At 35.2% G+C, this 23,911-nt stretch overlaps 1 protein-coding gene across 1 annotated transcript in view; it reads right to left on the bottom strand.

The window, feature by feature from the left end:
* LOC105837892 (PH domain leucine-rich repeat-containing protein phosphatase 2) overlaps window positions 1-20,517 on the bottom strand; it is a 90,564-nt gene extending 70,047 nt beyond the window's left edge. Inside the window, exons 1-2 of the mRNA XM_012683055.3 lie at window positions 17,112-20,517; window positions 12,175-13,971 (exon numbers count right to left, since the gene is read on the bottom strand). Coding sequence (XP_012538509.3) covers window positions 12,175-13,944 — 1,770 coding nt within the window. The 5' untranslated portion in view covers window positions 13,945-13,971; window positions 17,112-20,517. The remainder of the gene's footprint in view (window positions 1-12,174; window positions 13,972-17,111) is intronic.
* Between the last annotated feature and the right edge of the window lie 3,394 nt (window positions 20,518-23,911).

Here is a 23,911-nt window from a genome sequence, read left to right as displayed (position 1 = left end):
TAGTATTGCATCTATTTAAATAAAAAGTCATTATTTAACGGCTAAACTTGGTATAAACATTTCTTTAAAATGGTTTATAAAGGTAAAAATGTCACAACGCAAATTATATTGGCGGTTTATATCAAAGAGCCGCCATCGAAATTATTTTACTCAATTCCCGGAATAAAGTTTATTCACGCACCGAGATTGAGTCGGCAACAAATACATCTGCAAACATAACATACGCAGGATAATAGCATAACCCTTGAACGTGAGTGTCTACATGGAAATTGATTTTCACGTTAAGTCACGCGGATGTTTTTTCCGACTGCTCTTTTGTAATTTGCTGTACAGCCAGTAGCTCGGAGCTATTCGAAACGAAAGCTGGTCGGAAGCAAAGGGAATCCGTTTGGGAACGTTTCGTTCCCGCAGCGGGAGTAGATGAAACGACGTATCTCCGTTTGGTACGAAAGGGAGGCTCTTTATTAATGAAGATAGAGTAATTAAAGACACGAACACTTTTGCACCGCGCGAATAATCGTATTTCTGTGCGCGGAGCGTCTCGCTCAGCCGATTCATCTGGGCATGAATTTTCGACTTTCTCGACACGATCGCGGATTTAGAAATTAATTGCTGCCACCGAGTCAGCGATAAGTAGTCTAGTCTGTCTGAAGTCTGGATCTCAAACCAAGAAGTAACGGGCTCTTTTACCATCCTTTGAGTCTCAGACGCGACTTGTCTGTTCTTAAGTTGCTTTCGCATTGCGTTAAATTATTGACGATTAATCGTGCAAAATATTTAACGTACATTATCGTTTAAAAGTTTCAACATTTTTTTTATATTATATTACGATATATTAAAATACTTGAAAGTTTTATGTATTACTGTTATAAGTATTTCTAAGCAATTTTTTTAAATATTTCCGTAATCAAAAATAAGAGAATATTTATATGTATATCATAATTCTATATTTTATTCATGAAAAATGGAACTGTTTGCGAAGATATAAGGTGTGCTTCATTTTTGGGTGATAATGTATTTAAAAATTCCTTATTTATTTCAAATGACAGTTTAAGAAAGATTACATTAAAACATTATACAGGATGTCCCAAAACATACTGGTCAACGCTCGTAAAAAGGTAGAAGGTATCGAGGTGAACATAAAAGTCCAATATTGCCTTTGGTTAGGTCTTGGGTTAGGTCCATCTATCGAGGTATTAGTTTTTTAAATTATGCAAATGAGAGCGCGCCGAGAGAAGAGCTCGATCCGCTCGAGCCACGGAAGAAAAAATCTATCGCGAATGTATGATAAGCTTTCATTAATTTACTGTTCACAATTATGATAGAAATTAATTAAATTATTTTCCGATTTCATATGTTAATGTCTGTCGATTATTGATGGACCTAACCCAAGACAATATTATTGGACTTTTATGTTCATCTCGATCCCTTCTATCTTTTTACGAACGTTGACCAGTATGTTTTGGGACACCCTGTATATTAAAGCAACATATTTAAAAAGCTATAATAATTAATGTAATTAAAATATACAATTGCGTAGCTCAGTTTCTCGTATACGTTTAATATAAAATAAATACACGAAAAATATTGTCAATACAACAAATTTCAGAAATATTGTGAATGCCTTTATTGTATTGTTATTGCATTCTCTACTTTTTAACGGATTTAATTAGCTTAATTACAATTTTTTAAATTATTTTGTTTTTTAATTATGATATATGTATTTTTTTCAAGAGTATTAAAAAAAAGAAAAAAGAAAACTTTAAGAATATTTTCAACAAGATTATATTTATATGACAAGAAATATTAATGTAAAAATAATAACAAAAAGACTTAATTAAATCGGAAATAATTCCGTAATTAAAGTTACAACTCTCTTTATTATGAGAAAAATATAATAATTTTACATAAAAGGAATCATTTATTTCTCTGTCAAACAGAAAAAGTTTATACAGTAAATTGAGGTAAACTGAATCAGAGTTGTCAAATTCCCCCATTGAATTTATAATATCGATCATTTTCTGTGCTTACAATATTTACATCAATGGCCATTTGTTAAAAGTACTTGAAACTTGATAAACTATTTGAAGTTTAATATTTTTACCCGTTCTGATCATGTCACATATTCGGCGTTTAATTATGGCGATAAAGGATTGCCCTATCAAGTTACGAAGCATCCTCGAGGGACGTCATGTCTTTGTAGTTATGTCCGATTAGCCAAGTGTATAGTTTCACGTAGATCAATGTTTGTGAAATTAAATCTGTTGCTTCAATCGGAAATGAATTTCACTTCCTGATTTTGAGTTATAATGCATTTAGTCAGTGCACCAATTCTAATATTACTTATTAAAAAAAGAAGCGTTTATGCCTAAGTTAATTTTTCTTTCCATATATATTTCCTTATTCTTCTCTAACTTACCGAACGCATCCTTTTCATAGGAAAAGTAATGTACTGCATGGCAAAATGTATGCGAAATACAGGCTGCATATTTCACGTGACGTTATTATGAACGTTGCCATTTACTTTTAAAGTGCCTGTGAAAAATTTCATCAATCCGTCTAGCGGCGGCGGCTGCGAGTCGCTTCCTCACGTCGTAAAATCCTCATTTGTTACGATTTAGGGGCTTGTAAGTAACGTCCCGAACAAGGGTTGGGGAGGACAAGGGAGATGGCCACCCCTTCGCGACCAGTCGGGTATGAATTTTCGTGTGAACTTGCAGTCAGCAGCACTCGCGTAAATTAAAGTTAAATTGGAATCGGCCAGCTCAGCCCCGAAATTCATTTTGATTCCCTACTGGCCACCCTCGACCAGGCTTTCATTTCTCCTGGCACCGGCAGCCATTTTGCACGAGCACAGTTACTCAGAGTTTCTGGTATTACCAGAGTGCATTGTTTGTTAAAATCTCTGAATTTTAGTAATAAAATCTTCATCAGAATTTCATTAAGATATCAACTTGTTGAGATCTATATTTCTCTGTATTGTAGCACGTTTACATATTTTTAGAACAATTAGGTATATCACTATTCATAAATTATATTAAGCGCAACTAAGAAACGAGTAAAACAGATTGTCATTGTGTTGTTATGAAACTTATCTTTCCGATTATTTAAATGCGGAAACGGTTTTGCTGAAATATCTAAATCTAAATATAAAAATCTAGATGTAGAAGATGTTTTTTCTAGATATTTAATATAATTATGTAGAAACTCTCGAGCTTTCAAAAACTCAAAAACAAAAATACTGTTATTAAAGTGTCAAAAGTTCCGCATTTGACTGTTGAGCATTTTATATGATTATTTTGATGATTTAATAAAATTATTTTCAGATTTGTATTTATATACATATTATATATATTGTTAAATTGTTAGACTTCAGCAAAATTATTTCTCTCGTCTATGTAAACAAGCTCCATAAAAATTATACGTTTACACGTTAATCAAACTCGTGATTAATAAAAAAATAATTATTATACTATAACAGGAGATTGGGATAACGAGTTTTGATTAAAATGTCGGATCGATGCGAAATCTCGTCGGTGACACGCGTATTTTTGACTTGCAATCGCTAATGTCGGCAAGTCGTTATTCTGGTTTGATAGAACCGATATTATCGATCCATCGGTTCGTCCGAAGAGAAACTGGGCTACCTTTATTCCTCTGGAGACCCACACGTAATTAACAAACTCATTATAAGCGTTCCCTATGTGCGGCAATGCCGGTTTGCCACGGCGTTGATTTTGTTAATTTCAAAACGCGAAAATTAGTTCGCGTTGCGCACATTTTAAGTTTGTTTCAATATCAGAATTATATTTATAATTATACACATATGTATAAAATCTCTGTACTTTTTATAAATTTTTATATAAAATTATAGTTTCACATGATCTTCAGTTGCAAATTAGTCCATTTTATCTTATTTTATATGTGTATACGTTTCTCTTTTATAATATAATTAAAATTGCATATATTTATAAATTACTTTTCCTCAGGAAAAAGAGAGAGAAATAATATAATAGAAATAACTATCTTAGTTATATCCGAATAATTTTATTCTAATTGACATAGATACTTATTAGAAAATTTTGGAAATTGAAATAATTTTGCGTGTTTTTTTTAATAAGTCTTTAATTTGTATTTGCAAATATTCGGGAAATTAATTTATTAGCTTTAATTAGTGGTAAATGTGAAACCACGGAATTCTCGCCAAAAAGTATATTAGCATCGGATCGTATATTTGGCATCAAATAAATTTTGCATTTGACTAACGCAGCAGAAAGCTAAATAATCCTCAGCTACTTTCGTAATTATCGAGTATAAATGTCATATTGGGTTATAAAGTGTCGTTATAACGCTCGCATACTAATCGAGGACGAAATCTACCTCTTTATAAGATTACTATTAACGTTTTACAATATTTGCGTAAATAAGTCAAATAATTATCCCTGTAATGTTTTTTTTGCGTTTTCAACTTTTTCATAAACTAACAGATTTTTTTTTAATTTTTTGTAAGCCGGATTTATTTCACATGGTGAGTTTAATAGGTAAATTACGTTTTAGGAAGTATATGTTGTACAGTCGTGTATTTATTTCAGATAAATTATTAATCAGCAATGTTTGATTTTCCTTTTTACGTTTCCATTTCCTTTGTGTACATAATAATTATTAAAAATTACAGCAAAAATAAGAAATTATTTTCGTTTGAGAGATTTCACTTCACCCATCCGCTTTGTAGCTACAAAGATAATTATTTGTTCGAGGTGAAATGCTGCAGGTTTTTGCGGGATTATGTATACGAGCGGTCAATCCTTCCTTGTTAAGGAACTAACGTCGTAAACAACAACATGGCATTCTTTTTCTTTTAATTTTAACAATTAATAATTAATTATTAATTATTTAATTTCTATTCGATATATAACAATCCGCTAAAGCCAATGGACCTTCAAGTACGTCTATTTTCTTTGCTGCCGTCATTAGACACCTGTTCGTTGTACGATCGAAATACGTTACGACCGACGTCTCTTGTGTATGTTAAACGCGAACTGACAAACACCTGTCGTCGCAGGCGTGCGCCGTTGTGTGGCAGGTGCCCTGTAAATTCGTTTACATAATCGGGCGAGTTTAACCTACGTTGAATTAAGTGCGGCAGGCGTTGGAAAAACGGCGGAAAGACGGTCCCATTCAAAGCGGGGAAAAGTAAATAGAATTAGCCTTTCTCACAGGTCGACGCGAAAATGTGCACATTCAAGATACGTTCGCGCTATTCTTTCTTTCAGCCATCACGGGATCGAGGGGAGTAAAATGAATTTTCAACCCGTCGAAGAAATTTTCACGCGAAAACCACTCATAATATTTTTCATAATTTACTCAGCTGACGGTCTGTTTGTTTCCTTTTTCAAGGAAAGGATAAACAAGCGGAGCTTGAATATATATATATATATATATATATATATATATATATATATATATATATAAAAGCGCCATAAGGTTTCAACATTTCTCTTAAGCGTTTGCTGCCTCAGATGATACGCGTTGCGTCCGGTTTTTTATTATCGCAATCCATTTAACGTCACTTCGTGCATGTGTACCTATCTGGCGACGAGCGCCTTTAATTAAATTAGGCAACGGCGCGTAAAAATTTGTTTCGCTTAACGAAAGACAATTCCCAACGTCGTTATAATTGACAATTTTATTCCCGCTGCGCTTTCCGTTGGATTTACACGACTGTCGGACTGATTTTAATTAAAAATACAAATTGCTCGCCGGCCTATCTCATCCGTTTCCATCACGATTTCGTTTCAAGTAACGTCGCCGTAATACAGATTATTTATCCCTTCGCCGTGTAAGAGGATTGGGAATGAGATCGCATTTCTCGTATATGACTTGGTTCTTCTTTGGAGGTATAAATGATCGCTTCCTTACTATTACGAGCGACGCGAATTGAAATACAGATCATAGAGCATGATTCATAAGATTATAAAGGTCAATATTATTTATATATATAAATACTTTATAATTATTATACATAAAAGAAGTAAAACTATAAAATAAAAATTATATACATTATATACATTGCATAAAAAAGTAAAACTATAAAATAAAAATTATATACATTATATACATTCTAAGATATCAATGGCGACAAATTAATTATCTCATATATTAAATTGTGAGATAGAAATTGTATAAGATACAAGATTTTAAAAATATATGTATGTATTAAAATATAGAATATCTCTATATACGTATGTAAAATTAAAAATGTAGATATCTGGCTTTTTAAAGACTTAAATTCTATCTTAAATAATTGTTAATTTTAAGAATCTAAAATTAAAGGTTTGAAAATAATCAACCTAGGTTAAAAACTCCAGAAGATTATATAATCCGCGACAAGATAAATGACGTCAGTCTTGTGACAAATGCGATTTGTTGTTGAGATAAAAGAACGTAAAAAAGCAATATATCCAAGAGCATCAGCAGTAATTGATTCATAAATTTACATAACTATTAAACGTCGGTCTCAATAAAATTCTATCGTATAAAATCTCGCTGTTTACTAACAACAGAAAACCATAAAAAAAAAAAGAAGTATCTCCCACAACCAGGGATACAAAGTGCTCTTTGACGAAGCGATCGAAACTTTATTATCGTCCATCTAACATTCCTCTCACTTCTCACTTCTCCCCTTTTATTTTCTCTTCCTCGCTCTTTTTCATTTTTGTTTTATTCCTTTTGTTCTTCTGTTGAAAAAAACAGCGTTGAAATCATTAAGCAATGTTGTTAAGTTGTTAAGCAATAATCGTTAAATAATGTTGCTCGTAAAGTGATGCTCGTTCATCAACTCGTAAATGGAGCATTTGCAAAAGAAAAGTAACAAATCATGATTTTAGTTAATCGTAAAAAGTTCCTCCTCTACGTTAGAAATGGCGGTTAAAAGGCGGGTTTAAGTGATTCTCTAATGCGTTCTCGGGTAATTTTGATCCAAACTGATATACGATGATTAGAATAATACATATGTTGATATTGTTAAATTATACCAAATATAATTGGATATTTTTTTTATTAAACATGTTAATTTACAAGATGATTTTATTGTCGTCTAAAATACTATATTATGAAATACTTTTGTCTTGATTCATTATCGCCAGAACTTTTTATCTTCGTGAAATTATATTAAGCAAATTAGATAACTAACTGTAAATTCATAAATAAGTTTGTAGTTAATTAAGCAGTTGTTTTTGTAACTTATTATAAAAAGAGTTTCCGGATCAGTGGATTTCAATATTTGTTTCTTAATATTTTTTAAAATATTCTATAATACAAGAAAAATAATATGTTTTAAATTATATCACTTACTGTAGATAATTTTGTTATTTGCTCTGGTATTAATAATTTTTATAACTAGCTTTTTAATAAAATAATTTAATTATATTAGTTTTAATTTTATATGTGTTTTCGATTTAAAATTTTCAAAAAGTTTATGAAGAATCAAAAGAAATCTTAGACTTTATTTAACTTTATAGTAAAAATAATAAGATAAATAGGTCAATATGTCGAGCTAATACTAATTTTCATAATATAATATAATTTATAAAATCAAAAATATATTATTATATACGCTATTAAAAACAACTGTGTTAAAATTGTTAAACAAATTTCGAAAATACTTATTATTAAACATTTGTAAATTGTTATTGACAAGTAGAAAAGCGTTTAGTAATCCATACACAAATACTATGTATAATTTAGTTTATCAAATAAGCAAATAGCCCTGTATAAATAAGATTTTTATTTAGATAAGAAACCGCGTTCGATTGAGATAAGAGAGTGTAAATATGCCGCATGTTTCACGATAGCCGTCAATCCTTCCGTTTCGATCCTCGTTGAGGGGAAAACTGTCTCGCAATCAAACCGAAATGCAACTTCAACGGTTCTCGCATAAGTCTTCTTGACTCTGTGCATTGTTCCTACGAGTTGACAGATGAGCCTGACATGTCAGAGCTGTCGAGAGCTCGAAACACTACTATTGTAGGAAACGAGCTCTTCCGCGTCTAGTTTGCTCTAATTCGGTGTGCCAGACTCCATAATCCCAATGTGGAATAATCTGTGTTCCGCGAGTATTTAGAAACGGAATGGTAACGTGTGACAAGTTTGCGCGATTACCTCGCGAGATCTAGTTTGCGGAAACGTAATAAATACCAAGTCCCATCGCTTCGAGCCTCCATATGTTAATAAAACGTCAGGTTACATTTATGAAGGAACGCGCAGCTTTCGTACGATTACCAATCCCTCTTATTTATCAATTTTTACTGCATGCAAGATTATTTCTTTATAAAAGTTACACCCATTGGATTTAACTATTATTATAATAGATAAATATATATAATAAATAAAGATAAAAATAATAATATAATCATAGCAGTAAAAACACTGAAAGAACATACGCTGCCAATTTTCAACTCAATAGTCGATTCCTATTCTTGACAAGAATAGCAAGTATTTTTCTCACGACGTTAAATCCTGCATTATACGTTCGTTGAATTCATTATTGTACGGTCCGTCTTCGTGCGTGTTTATAACGCCGAGATGTTTCTCCTGGGAAGGAAGCAAGGCCGACACAAAGACTTTTAAATTATTTGAGAAAACTTAAACCGGAAAGTACCAAGACAGAGCGTAAATCTTCAATCTTTTCACGTAACGTAAACGTCTCATATTTTATTCATCCCTTGTCATACACATAATATTTATCAAACCTTGCCGCATCTATACCCCTTTACATTATAAACATTTAATTGCCGTTTACAAAAATTTTGTTTCTCCAACATTACAAGTGTCAACAGAAATTTTAATTTTAACCTTAATACCACTGTATTACCGTACTTTAATTACACTGTGCTTACTTTCAACTCTTCCTACGTGAGATGAAAAATTTCCCGCTTGCAATTCCGATCCTGGCGGAACATCTCCCGGGAGATTTCACGATCTGTGGAATCTTTCGTCTGTTTTCATGGATTGGTCTTCTTTACTCGCGCATCGATCTCTTCCCTCGGCCAATAAAAATCGTTGCGTGGATGCAGAGTTTCGATCTACGGGATCTCCACCGTTAGCAGCGACAGTCTCTCGCGAATCCCGCGGGAATTCTTTCGAAATAATGCCCGGTTCGTTTCGCATGTTGAATTTTGAGCTTTTGCGCTTGTCAGAGTCTACTTCTTCCTCTATTTTCTTCCTCTATAAGCTTTAAGCGTGATCGTTACCTCATGCAATATTTCAAGAATACTGCACGGAAACCGCCGCCGGTACTCCTACCTAATATGTGTTGAGATGTTGGTCACACCCTAACAGTCAATATTGTTTCGGTAATAATCCATTACCTGTTAACTATCAGAATTACGACGTATATTCGGGTCAACGCTAGAATATTCACGTGCCGATATACCGAAGAGCATTTTGGAGCGTTAACATTTCAATGGAAGAGGAAATTATATGTAATTTCTCGTTTAATAATGTTGTAATCCAATATAATTACAATGAGTAATCCGGAGCCTTAAGGGAACATGCAGTCCCATTATCGCGAAACAGTCAGTTTGATCTAGGTCAGTACGTTGTAATTGCCAGAGAAGAGAGAGAGAGAGAGAGAGAGAGGCAGCTTTTGAAATATTAGATCAACTATCGTAGCAACAACTATTTGTACATTTTTGCGTCTATAGCGGTCTTTACTGCGATATATTAGTCTCCTGTGGTCAAGTTTAGCCAGCGAAACGCGCTGAAGGGGATAAGGATATATTTACTCAGCACTGGGACCGATAAGATTCCAGAGTGAGCGATTACCCCTAGAGAGAAATTGAGATGGACTTGACATTGAAGCAATCACCCTCACTATTGATTGCAATATTGGTGATCATCTCAGCAGTATTAGTGACCGAGAGGGTACAACCAGGGGTAGATCTGGGTCGCTTTATCTTTTAACGCGATAAGCCCGAGCGCGTTTACTGTACGGAGAATACGGCCGAAGAATTCGACGAGGGAACTCTTCATCGATAAGCATCGCGTCGCTGCAGCGCAGTAGATTCCTCCGGCAGCCAGCGAACCTTTAATATCCCCGGCGCGTCGAAAATATAGGTAGAGATTCTTCAGCGAGCGCGCGTCGTCGGGTCCTCCTATTGCTTCCGCGGAACTTTGAGGGCTGTCTTCCAGTTCGCGCCGATGGAAAAATTCCGCTCGCATGCGGCGATTGTGACCTATGCGTCTGTCTGACACACACTGATATGAACAGAACTTGAGCGTTATCAGGTAGAAATCATGCCATATCTTCTTGTAGCATGTTTTTTTCATGGTGCGGTGAAATAGCGCGATTATGATATTTTTTTCTTTCCTTACTTGGCGAATAAAAAGTGAAAAGTATCCAAGTATTTAATATCCCCGTTGTACGCATTCGAAATAATTATATTACAGTATATTAGAATATAGCTGAGAGTCATAGTGCAACTCTTGACAGATTTACATTTTGAAAGGTAAAAGCTGGAAGGAATTCGCGGGATAAAGTCCACGAGAAGTGTCGGTCTGCCTTTCTGCCGTATGAAAGCTGTTCAAGCAACCAACCAAGCGAATAATACAGATAAAACGGACGAGAAAAATCTATTTCACAAAAACCCAGCGCATTCAATACGTCAAACGTATTATTGCGCATTAAACAGCAAATTTTTATAATATCGTGTATGTGCAAGAAGATAATTTATATAGAACAATACATTATTGGATATTTGAAAAGCTATTTTAGTCGTACAAAATGTGTCAATAACACAAATTCATGCGAATAAAATTCAATATTATTTGTATATATTTTAGTGGTAATTTAATTAATTATTAATTTCAAAATTATTATATAATTAAATTAAAGGATAAATTGTAGCTTCTAGAATTTCGTATATTATTGTGTAAATATTTTACTTTAACACAAATTACACATTAATTTCATCTTTACTTTCAAAAGTTTTTCGATCATCTTAATGATCTTAATGCGTTGTATTAGTGTGGCATCGTTTATCAGATATAATTACGTTCGTCAATAATTTGTTTGTGTAATATTTGATTTGCCATATCCTTTAAAATATTTATTAAATTTTAATGCATATGTTTTCATATTGTGTAACATAAAAGTTACTGAATTTACAAAGCAGTAAAATCAATTCAATAGGTAATTTATTTTTCTCATTTATATCTATTCAAGGAAAAAATACTTTATTAATATAAGTAAAAACGTTACGTAACTTTACATCTACAAATAAAACTTTAGTAAAAATAACTGTCACTTTTTAAAATTTGTAGCGTCTTCAATGTGAACGTGAACGTTATTATTTTTGATACAGTTTATAAAGACGCATTATTAAAATGCTTGATGAATATTTGATGTTGCTTAGTTTTGTGTAAAGCTGAATGTAATTGTTAATTAACTGTTTGCGGCCAATTAACAATTAGAGATAATGAAGTACCTAAACGCCTTGGCTACCAAATGTTCGCCGAATAGAGCTCGTTCTTCTTGCAAGAGCATAGTTAACTTGGTATTCAGCTCGGTGGCTTTAGTAGTCTCATTGAGCCGAAACTTCTTTCACCGACTCGGCCGGCTATTTAAGTCTTAGACTCCTTTGATTACTCGCGCGTACGTCGTTATCTTTGAGAAGCCGGACTGCGCTACGCTTGTCTCCCGACGCGACGGTAGCACATAACACGCGGGCTATCTTAACTTTCTTTGAGACTGCGAAAATTTCTCCTAGTTAAAAATAAAAATTCTTAAGAGAAGAGACAAGGCTATTTTTTTAAGCCGTTATTAATTTTGATAATTTAAGGTTTCAAAGCTGTAATAAAAGGTCAAGACCTTAAAGAAAATTCAGAAATGAGAAAATAATCCTTTTACAAAAAATTTATTTACTTCAGCTTTCTTGCCAAAATGAGATGATCTCTCTATATATTATTTACAAGATTATAAGAATATGTTGATGATAGCAACTGTAAAATACTTTTTCGTATTAATAAAATATGAAAGATAAAACCGTATGTACGTTCTTCCTACCTACGAGAAAATTCATTTATACTTGATATTTTATTTTCTTGCGGAACAAACAGAATGTGATGCTGGCAGGCAAGCTGAAGGGACAATCAGCCGCGGAGACTGGCGTTTACCTGAACAAACAGAGACAAGTCGTCTCCCAACAGCATGTCCCTGCAGACGTCCTTAGCTGTGGTGTCCAGAGTAAGATATACGAGGCTGCTCTCGATTCCCGTGTGTATCCTTACCCACCCACTCCCATTGCCGACGTCCACCCCGACTCCCGAATCCCAGGAGGAATTGAAGGTATCCAGGAGGTTAGCGGCGTTCTTCGAGCCTTTTACGCTCGACGGGCTCCCACTCTGTATAGAATCCGTGCTAAAGCTGTCCTTCTCCTCATTGCTATCGTCCGACGTCAATTGCGTCCTTTCGCTATCGAATCTATCGATTGTCTCGTCCAGGTTCTCTAGGATCTTGCTCTCTAAAATCTTTTCGTCCGTCACAGCGTCCTCGCTCCTTCTCTCCGTCTCAGTGTCTTCCCGCGAATCGGATCGATCGATCGTCGAGGCTCTATCCCTTGCCTTTCCCTTCAAGCCATCATTCTCAGGCTCGTTATTATACAGATTGCAACTTTCGGGATACAATCTGGAATTCTCCAGGCAATCTTGAGTCTCAATTGATTCGATCTCCTTCGGAGGGATGTCCTCCTCGTTTGCATAGAAGACCGAACTCTCTTCCGACAATCGTCCCTTCTTATCTTTCAATTTCACATATTTCGACGGCAGTGTCTTTTCATCAACATGGTAGGAGAAATTTTCTTTAGCCGCCATGCTGAAATTCGTATTCTCGCAAACGATCCTACGATCAAGCTTATTCGCGGCTGTCGAGATATCCCTTTGCTTCGCTCGGTCTTTGATACTTTCGTAGTAACTTTTAGATAAAACTGATTTATTAGTATCCGCTTGTCTACAAGTATCCCGCTTCGCGGAGTCTCTTCTACAAGTTTCTTGATTAGAGCTATCCTGCTTAAGAATGCCTTGTTTCCTCCGATCGTTCGTTCTACAGGTTTTGTTTTTTCTTTTGATCTCTGTGTAAATATGTTCCTCAGGATCAACTTTATCCTTGGCACAATTCTTGACGGTCTGCTCCTTCGTGTCTTTGGCACGCTTTGATCTCTGCTGAAACCTTTCATAGTTAGCTAAGATCTTTTGATTGAGCTCATGGATCAATTCTAGCCGCTTGGAGATGGAATCGCCGCACTTATCTTTGGTCCATCTTCTCGTTGTATCGGTGCTGTCCTTCCTGAGCGTATTCTGTTGCCTCTGCGTTCTTGTCGCGGAGTTGCGACTGGGAATACCGATTTCGTACTTCGAATCACTCTTGAGAATATTTTCATCTCCCGTATCGATGTCGATTGAGCGAGAACTTCCACGGTGCTTTCGATCGACATTTGAAAGGAATCCAGATACGTTCATCAACTCCAATGCTGGTTTGGTTGATGACAATGATGACGATTTGGTTTCACAATTCCGTTCTGAACATTCGCCGATTTTCGATCTACTTTCAATTTCCCTTCTGCGATTTTCGCTGAACTCGATACCTTTCCTACCATCGGGGCGAATCGCCAATCCGGCACTGGAGCCGCTGCTTAAGCTAATCCTCTCATTCATCTCCCAGTTTATCAGTAGTTTACCTTTGGTGTTGTCCTCGTTGATGTTCTTGCTAGCTACGGGACAACGACCGAATTTCTGATAGTGATCTTGATAAGGAAGAGAATCCTTCGAAATATTTGCGGTGGTTCGTTGCTTCAATCCTCTGGTAGATGATAATCGGCGGGATCTTCGAAGCTTTACGGATGACGTAGGAGCAATTGTTTGATTATTGGATGCACTGGCGATTAGCATTTTAGCTGTGGACCTTTTACAATCACTCTACAAACCAGGTTTGTTGAAAATTTAATATTAAAAGTAACCTCATTAAATTTTATTAGCAAATGTATGTTATTAGCAAATATTTTACATTAAAAATATAATTTATTAGACTATTATATAAAATCTTGATCTATCTCCCTTCAATAATTTATAAATCCTTGATTCTAAATTTGGCATTCTATTTAAATTTTTATTTCTTATAAATCAAATAACATGTTTATTGTTAAAAAAAATATTTGTTAGGGAAAGCGATATTTCATAACGTTACGATATATGATCATCACATCATTTTATACATTTTATTTTCAAATCTAACGTTTTATTAAATAACAAAATATAATGTTCTGATAGAATATCATATTTTCTAGATATGTTAGGTATTTGTACAAAATATTACTTCTTTATAATATTATTTCTGTAATTAACAGAATAAATAAACAAATTTTATTGTGCAGAATAAAAACGTGTAATAGAAAACTTTCCTGGTATTTCGATGCGAACCAAATGTAAAATAATTGGCATGATCGAATGACAGCGACGTCGTGGAATTTGCAAGAGCGCAGTAACGGTGTGGAATAGCGTTGTGGAATAGCGAAATTTCCACATGACGGAAGTAGAATCGAGCGACAGATCGTCGGTAAATGATACTATGCTGATACTATGTGTGAATGTATCGCTGTTGTTTTTATGTATTCGTGTATAGGGGAGGGGAAGTCGTATAAAATGTCACGCCTGGATGCTCGTTTCAGCAGCGCCAACGTCCGTGGTGTGTATGTACATACACGATAATGCAGACAGTTAGACTATCTATATATGTACATAAATAAAAATACTAGGTGAAAATACTACTACAAATTTTAGGAGAATTAGATATATATAAAATAACATTAATTATTTAAATAATTATATTATATTATAGACGTATATTAATTTAATGCTGGTTCGGTCAATGATTTCTTTCTTTCTATTACCGTTCAAAGAATGTAAAAAATAAACTTTTGTGACTGAAGCCAAAGTAAATACACTGATCAAACTTTTAATTATTATTTTCTTTTATATATATTAATAATAATTGTGAAAAAATATTGCGGTCCAAAGTTGCCTGGGGCATTTTTCACCGACTTGCAGAAACGTTGCAAAGTTACTACAATATCAATGGAATGTTCTGTGCTGTATGGAAGATTAGACTGATTTGATTTTCAGAGATATTTTGAAATATTGCAAATTTTGCATTTATCTCATTTGTAAATCCGATCCCTATCTCCTGCGCGAATCGTATGTTCCGTGGCTAAATACGACGAGCTATTCATATCCCATATCGCAGATTTTTTATTTACAATATTTCCTACATAAATCCGATCCACATCTCCTGCGCGCGAAACGTGTATTTTCCGTGGCTAAGTATGATGAGTTATTCATATCCCGTATCAAAAGAGAGTTCATACAATAAATCTGTCGCGTCGAAACGTGACGTTTAGCCGATCTCGCGGCATCGGCGTCGCGTCACACCGTCGCTGATTGTCGCGCGCACGTCGTGAGCGATCGGATAATTTGATCCCGGAGGAGAATTACCTTTCAGACACACACTACCTAGGCGAGATACATAACCGTGAAACGTGCGAAAGTAATCCACGGGGAACCTCCAGCCGGGAGGACGACGAAGAAGATGCGAATACGTGTTGCACTTGCGGCTTCGAATCACGTAGCTGGGCTTTCTATTTATCTATCGTCCCGCAGCCGAAAAGAAATTCATCTTAAGTTTATCGCCGCGTTCGCCGAGAAAATTTATACCGAAGAAAAAGGGGGGGAAAAACGGCCGGCAAAAGAGCGAACTTCCTTTCTCACGAAATGCGAGTTTCCGGGGCGTGTTACGTTATGCTTGGTATATAAATTTGAGCGACAAGGGCGTGGAGGACACTCGGATGGTACGTCGATCAACGGGCAAATTCAACGTGAGTAAGCTGGGTCGTGAATGTGTGATGAAAAGAAATGGAAATGAGGCAGCTTCCTCTGCAACGTGATTTTTTTTTTTACCCTGTCGCACGAACCATGTGTAACGTTTTAAACGGGCGACAGAATCGACGTGTTAGGTGAGAAAATGACCGTTAATCTTAATCCCGTACATGTAATTAAATTGTGAAGAGAATAAATATCACAGGGATAATGTTACATTATGTGTGTTAAATTATTATGTATGTATGTAATTTTTTATTTACATTTATTTTTCCTTTTATTTATATTTGTGTGATTTAATTATGTCTGATTGACACTGAAGTTCGCCTTCAAATTCAATATTAATTTACTGTTTTGACTGGAAATTAGCCAGCACGAATAGGAGTCGTAAACCCATGACAGTCCAATCTTGTTAACGAAAACAAATATTAACTAGCGGGAATAATCATTAACGACAATACCATAGGTAGCCATTTATCAACAGGGCAGTAGCCGCGATGATTTCCATCAAGTCGCCTGCCAATATTATCGAACAAATATTTCCGGCTAACAGAATTTGGTAGAACTCCGCGATCGATATCCATTATCTATCGAAAGGCGAGACCAGATCACGAGAGTGCTGTTCTCCTCAAAATTTGTTACAAACTTGGTACATAAATTATTTTAATAATAACACGATTATGTGACTCACGCATGATACCTAATTTTATTTTCTTAAATAGCAAGATCAAATAATATGGTTACTTTCATCATCGTAAGATATAATGTAAATTGAAAAATATGAAGGTTAATATGACAGATGCTTCCTTATTATACAGATTAAAAAAATATCAAAGATTAAAAAATTATTTTTATGTTTTACGAACTCTTCATGCTAAGGAACATGTCTTTAAAGAAATTTTGATTTATAATTATTTGAAAATAGCTTTTAAAGCGAATTTTAAATTTACCTTTGTTTTCGAGAGTAATTGAGACAAAAATATGAGTTGGATAAAATAAAATAAAATAGCTTTGTGTAATCGAGGATTTATATATCGTTGGGAGAATACTTTAATTGAAAGTTTTATAGGTTCTACATTTTTGAAATTGTTTAAGCGTAAAATTAATTGCTAAACTTTAACGTTAAATTAAAAATAGATTGGATTAATATTTATTTTGATGTTCAATTAAATTAAAACAAAACTAACTTTTTGTTGATACAAAACCACGAAAGCTGGATCGCGATGGGAATCATCGAATTTCACATTTTCGTTTTTTAACTTACACCATTAAACACACTGTGATTCACTTCATTTTATTTATTTAATATTCAATGATTTTCTGTAAACACCGCGTTGATAAGCTCACATAAATGTTTCAAAAGATTCACAATTCAAAGCACTCTATTTATCACAAACCATCACTGATAATGGACGATTCTAGCACAGTTAGAATCGTTTTGATAAAGACTCTAATTAATTTCACGAAAGACGTAAAAAAAAAATCGTCGCTATATCATATTTATCCAACAGACACGTCGATTCACGAGGCAGTCATCACGGACACTGGCCAGAGTTCAGGATTGTCGTATCGCACCCGGCATCATGCATACATCGCCGAGCCACCTGTCTCTCTTTCTACCTGTTGGCTGCCGAAGGATAGAAACGGAAGAGAAAGAGAGAGAGAGAGAAAGGAGAGAGAAAGCCCACACGCCTCAGGTGGAGGGAGGAGAGAGAAAGGTTCTCTTTGGCGGCCCCCAGGTCTCTCCTTCCCACGTGTTCGCGTCACGTGTTGTAGCTTTGCAGAGAAAGAGAGAAGGATAACCTGACGCGACCTGGCTTCCCAACCGGCGACCCTCGTCGGGGGAACCAACGGCAGCGGAATGATGTACTTCCGCTCTTGACGCCGCCGCTCTTGGCGAATAGTTCGAGAGGATGATTGAATTTCGGGAATGTCTGCGAAAGGCGCCGGCGATCGAAAACGGTAAAGGTACCATCGGGAGATCCGGTGACGGCGGATGAGGATCCGCCAGTCGATTCTTGAATATGAAATTTCGAAAGTTGCGACTATTCAGAAGTGAGATCCTTAAAACGGTGTGGGGTCTCAGAATTCTCTCGAGAAGGATTATATTTCAAGATTTATGATTGGTTTTATCAATACCGGTTAACTTAAACCGAGACTCTTTATCTCAATTGTGGAATTGGAAGTGGGAAGAGATGAAGAATCTGGTAAATTATGAGTGAAGTTAATTGAGACCCCTCAATTGATAGAGACTATCTCCTACTTACAATATTCAGTTAAATATGAATGAAGATTTTTATGTTATATAAATAGAATGACGTGACAACAAGCTTAAACAACAAAATCATGATATTAATCGCTAAAAGATCAAGAGACTAAGTGGCGAATAAGCGATAATTGTCGCTGGTATGAATGCGGTACAGTTTATCGTGTATGTACATACAGTTTGGATTTGCGGAATGTTTCATGAGCTATGTGCATTGTTTCTGAAAGCGGTTTAAGAGCGTTACGCCGAAACGTAATTCGGCATGAAGGAGGCCATTCCCACGGCGTCTCTCCTCGTCTTCCATTCTCGGGTGCGAGGCGACGTGCCCACCCTTTCCAGGCCAGGAAGCGGTCTGCATGGGTGCGCCTCGCGTGTTTGTGCGGTCACCGAAAAATGTGTGTCCGCCGTCAATTGAACGCTTGTACGCGGTAACGTGCGAGCGATTCCGCAATTTCTACCCGAGTATCAAGAGCCGGTGCTGTTACACGAGGCTGCAAAATTGCAGTTACACGCTCGAGAATTATTGCCTTTACGATCTACGACGGCAGTCAAGGATCTTGCGAAAAGGAAGATTTATGAAAACAAAGCTCTGCCGCATTTGAGATTTATGAATTGAAGAATTTACGCGAGCGCAAGTCCCCGTGGCGTTAGGCAAAATTAGTTCACGTTCATTGAGACTTAAACACACAAAATGCGTAGCATGTAACACAAGACCGTTAAAATCAATGAGCATCTAACTCAGCTAGTAGCCACATTAACTTATATGAGCTTAAGATGCTCAGTGGTCTTCCTATGCTTATGCACATTCATACTGTGCATATTTTTTGTGTATTATTACATTATAATTATAATATATTATGTCGTGCTAATTTCGGGCATTAAAAAATTATTAAAAAATGTTCACTCGCCGGAACTCTGTTTAAAAATAATTACAAAGAATAGAACTGTATAAGTACTACCGAGAATTGTTGCTAGAATTATCAGAAATACTCAGCACGACACTTCGTCCGAGTATCGTTTAATATTAGAATTTAATATTATATCGCTGTGTTTAATATTAAAAGTGTAGAATAAAAAGAAAATCGTTAAAATTTTTGTTTGTTATTTTGTTTGTTATTACACATAATGCTAGAAATCTAGCAGTACTATTTGGAACTGGTATTAAAAACGATAATATTTATTGCTCTCTTGTACTAGAGAAAAGGTGTCGTGCTAACTTCGCGAACTTGGTACATTTTTTCATTTTTATTTTTTTTTTCATATAAAGGTTGCAGAACTCTTTTTTATTTTAATAAAGTACTAGTGCTATTAGAACTGTAATAATTTTTTTGATATTAATAAAATGTCGCGCCAGCTTTACAAATCCTCGACTGGGTGGGTTAAATACAGTTGATATCTCTAATGTCTCGCAATGAAAACATGATACATATTACGTCATAGAGTGTTCGTAACGATATCCCCTAACGATAATTGATGATAAAGAAGTCTTTTGTCTGTGATGAGGATCTGTATCAAGTCTTCCCCGTCCTGGAGAAGCTGACAATGACGGCACTAAACTCACTTCCCCGATCTCTCCAGAACGCAGCCTCCGACAGCGCGGACTATTCGGGGTATTCCACCCTCTCCTTCCGGCCTCCTTCTTCATTGTCTTCGCTTGTGCCAGCCCTATCGCGGACTCCTCTCATGCCGTAATTACAAACGAAGCCAATTAAAGCTGATGAGCCTAAATAGCGCCGAGGTTTGATTGCATCCCGAAAGCCGTCCGCAACACAATAGCATTGACTATCATCCTGTCATCGCGAAAACTATGTACCCTTCTCAATGCTTTGTAGGATAGAAATCGGTAGATCAAATCACCAAATAGTAATGCCATTGAAATAGCAATTTGTAAAGATATTAATTATATTACCAAGTAAATTTTATATACCTTTTTATTATTTTTTTAAAGGAATTTAACGGTTCAATATAAGCTCGATAAAAGTGACTTATATTATTGAGAATTTACATTTACTGAAATTAGCATGTATTTAGATTTTATGAGATCACTATTAGTTTTAACTCCGTAAAATTAATAAAATATTTTCTATTATATTAACTAAATATTGAATTGACATTATTGCATTCAATATTTGGTTAAATAACTATAATAAAACTCTTTTTTCAATGCATATTTCAATGTTTACTTGCGAAACTTAAACTTCTATAAGAGCTTAATTTTTAATTAGATAGTATTCTTGTAACAATTTTTTCAACCATTTTTTCAATAACGTTACCAAATTGTTCATTATATTTTTATCATTATTATATTCTTTCAATCATTAAAAGTCAGCTTCAATTTTAATTAGCTTTTATTTCTATACGAAAAAACTAAATAAAATTAAATTTTTGCAAAAACAAAAAGATATTTCTAAAAAGGTTTACTTTGACTATTAATATAATTTTTATAGATGCCGAAGCATTTTAAAAAGTAATGTAACATGATCAGTCATTCGACGCATTTGTTATGAGATGCCATGTATAAAAATTACTAATTTAAACTTTTTTTTAGAAAATACACGGTCAATTGATTAAAAAATTTAATATTAGTTTTATTTTAAATAATATTATATATAATTTTTAAACAGATTAAAGATATTTTTTAGAACATATTTCCTTAAACTTTAAACTCTCTCAATTTAAACTTTGTTTACTTCTATTGATGTATCTGTTCTATTGTTATTGGAGGTTTATGGATAGAAACCTTCGAAATAAAATATTTGGCACGTTTGGCACTCAGATACCCGCATTGCAGAACTTCTTTGCGCCGTGTACGTGTGGCAAACAAAATTACGTCCCACAAATCTTACTTTTATCCCATTTCACGTCTATTAAGAACGTTAAAAGAAACAGAATCAAGAAAACGTCATCTTTCCGAGGCAGCTTAGTGCATTTAGTTTTGAAGTTAAACCGACGCGATTTCAATCGCCGTGATGTTTAGATCGTCGCGAATCGAAAGCTGTCGGTCCGTATAATCCAGTCCTGACATCGCCTAATCGCTCCCTTGGATTTCCCTCCGTGATCCCACTTGACCTTCTTTCGGCCACCCTCGTAATCCGCCCGAGTGCGCGAGAGCCAACAGTGGCCGATATTTAATCGATCGCGGCTCCCTCGACACCCGTGCTCGATCTCTCGATTTCGCGACTCGGTCCGATTTACCTATTACCGTTCGTGAAATATTGGCAAACTCCGCAGCTAGATTAACGAACTCATGATTTATCGGTCCCTTTTTGGCCGCTCCGGTTTGCCCGATTAATGAAAATCTCGCGACGGTCACTTGTCGACCTCGATCCACCGTGATATTTATGACGATGACTTATTGACGTTTAGAAATCATCCTCTCTATTTACGAGAGTTTTGACAAATTTTGAATTACTCAGTGCAGATCAGTTTTAAAGTCATTTGCGACTGAATAGATAGGAATTGCGATTAAAAAATATTGTAAGCCCTAAAAAAGGATTATTTAAAAAAAAGTTAATTTTTAAGTTGTCACAGTATTTTTATGACTAGGGAAAAGATAAATATAAATGCTCAGTGAATACTTCTACAAGTACGTAATTTATAAATACAAAAAGATATATACTCAACTGCAATAAGAATTATTAAATAGCAAGAAATAGCAAGAAATAGCAAGAAAGCGACTCTGTATAAAAGAGAAATGCAGTCTCTCGCATCTTTCGATGTCAAATTTCAGCTAAAACGATCTCAGAATTCCCTTTCAAATTATAACGACCCACTTAACAATTCCGATTTTATTAAGAACCCCCCGCGGAAGTGAGAGTCGGGCTTTTCCAGACCGGAACGAAAAGGGAGAATAAGGAGAAGGATAAATGGAAGAATGGCGGTCGGCGCTATGATAATTAAAACGGAAAATTATGAGACGTAAATCGAGAACTGGAAGTTCGCCGATGACAACGCTGTATTCTCCTGCGTGCAAAAGCTTTTAATGCGTAACGTAATTTGCCTCGGCTTTAATGAGTGATGTAAATCATTTGAAGAAAAAAAAAAAAGGAAGAAAGATAAAATTTGCGAATTATTGAATTTAATTACTAAATTAAACTGAAGGACAATCTCCCTTTTTAAAACTTTGTTAGCTTCTTCAACGTAGTTTATCAAACTCGTTTTACTTCGCCGAACTTTTATCAACTAATATTAACGCTTTTGTGTAACACGGCACGAAGTTTGATCAAAACTGCAGAATTATGGGTCCGAGACGAGCCAGCTATTGAAGCAAATCCGTTCGATTTGTAACATGATAGTAAATAATCTTGATTCGAAATTCAATCATAGCGGGCATGGCTCAAACGTCGACAAATCCGTGGATATGTCGGATATATCGGCTATCGAGGGTTTCATTTCTCATGACAGTAATGTCCGCAAATCCTCTGCAAAAACACGATTCATGTGTATGCAAGACAGGTTTGACATTGTTTTCGATGCTGTGTTATATCATTTGAACTTCATAGAGAGAGAGAGAGAGAGAGAGAAAGAGAGAGAGAATTACATTGGTTACCGGTTTACAGTAAAATAATTTATCAAATAATGTTTATTTGACTGCAGCATTTTCAAGTTACATGATACTTTTGTGTTTTTAAGTGTTTCACACTAGTTGCAAGTAAACAATAACATTACGAAAATTTATTTTTAATGGCAGGAATAATGCGAAAAAGTACAAAGCTGAAAAATTTATATCATATTTATATCATATATCGCGGTTTACTAAAATTTTTGTTAATTTAACATAAAATAAATGTGTTAGCAGTAACATAAATATTATGTAAAAAATTAACATACAAAATGTGACATTTTGACATATTAAAAACAGTTTGTAAAAGCACGTTTCTTTATATAAAATTAATACTTTAATATGTTAATATTTTTATATTTCAAAACTAAATTATTAATTTTACACAAATAACAATATTCAAAATTATGTTAAATTAACATTTGGATATTATAAAAAAATCACGAAAAATTTAATAAGAATTGGTTTTAACATAAAAATAAACTGCGTAGCAGTGAAAATTATAATTTTATGTTGTACGTGTAAGAAAAATCAGTTTTAACGTTCTTTTACGTGTAAGTTGTCGATCAAATGCGCGACTCTCGATAGTTGCGCGAAGTAAATAAAAAAGTACGACGTAACACCTGTCGCGCTTGTCGCGGATACGGCTCGTCCCGTTCAAGAGTACCTATCCGGCAGCGCCAGGCAATTCGTTTCACTCTCGGCGTCGGTGTCCGCGAGTTTAGGGATTCCGACGGCGTCCTAAGGATATTGCCTTTCGTAGTCCGTCACGCACAACGTCGTGCGCATAGTAAGAGCCGTCGCTGATGCCGCCGGTTTAAGAATACCTGAGGGAGAGCTATCGTGCGGATCCGAAAGAAATGTCAAGCGAGACTCAAACGGCGTGGAAAGCCCCCGCCGATCAATCCTTTCCGCCATCGTAAACGAGGTGTCGCGTCAATGCGTTCAATACGGCGCGGCATTATTCCGATTAGTTCCCATTATGTTAAGTGAGAGAGGTATAAATCGATGCCCTGGAATTTTTTTTTTTTTTAATTCTTGACTATTAGGTCCGGAGGGCCTGAATATTCCCGTGGCGGCAGGTATTCATATTATCTCTCATGTGAAATATTACTTCGGCACGAACGTTTCCATCAGATAATACATGTACCGCCCGACTG

Source organism: Monomorium pharaonis, chromosome 2, assembly GCF_013373865.1.
Source record: "Monomorium pharaonis isolate MP-MQ-018 chromosome 2, ASM1337386v2, whole genome shotgun sequence".
NCBI classification, from domain to species: domain Eukaryota; kingdom Metazoa; phylum Arthropoda; class Insecta; order Hymenoptera; family Formicidae; genus Monomorium; species Monomorium pharaonis.
The sequence above is the reverse complement of the archived record's forward strand: the minus strand, read 5'-3'. Positions and strand labels throughout refer to the sequence as shown.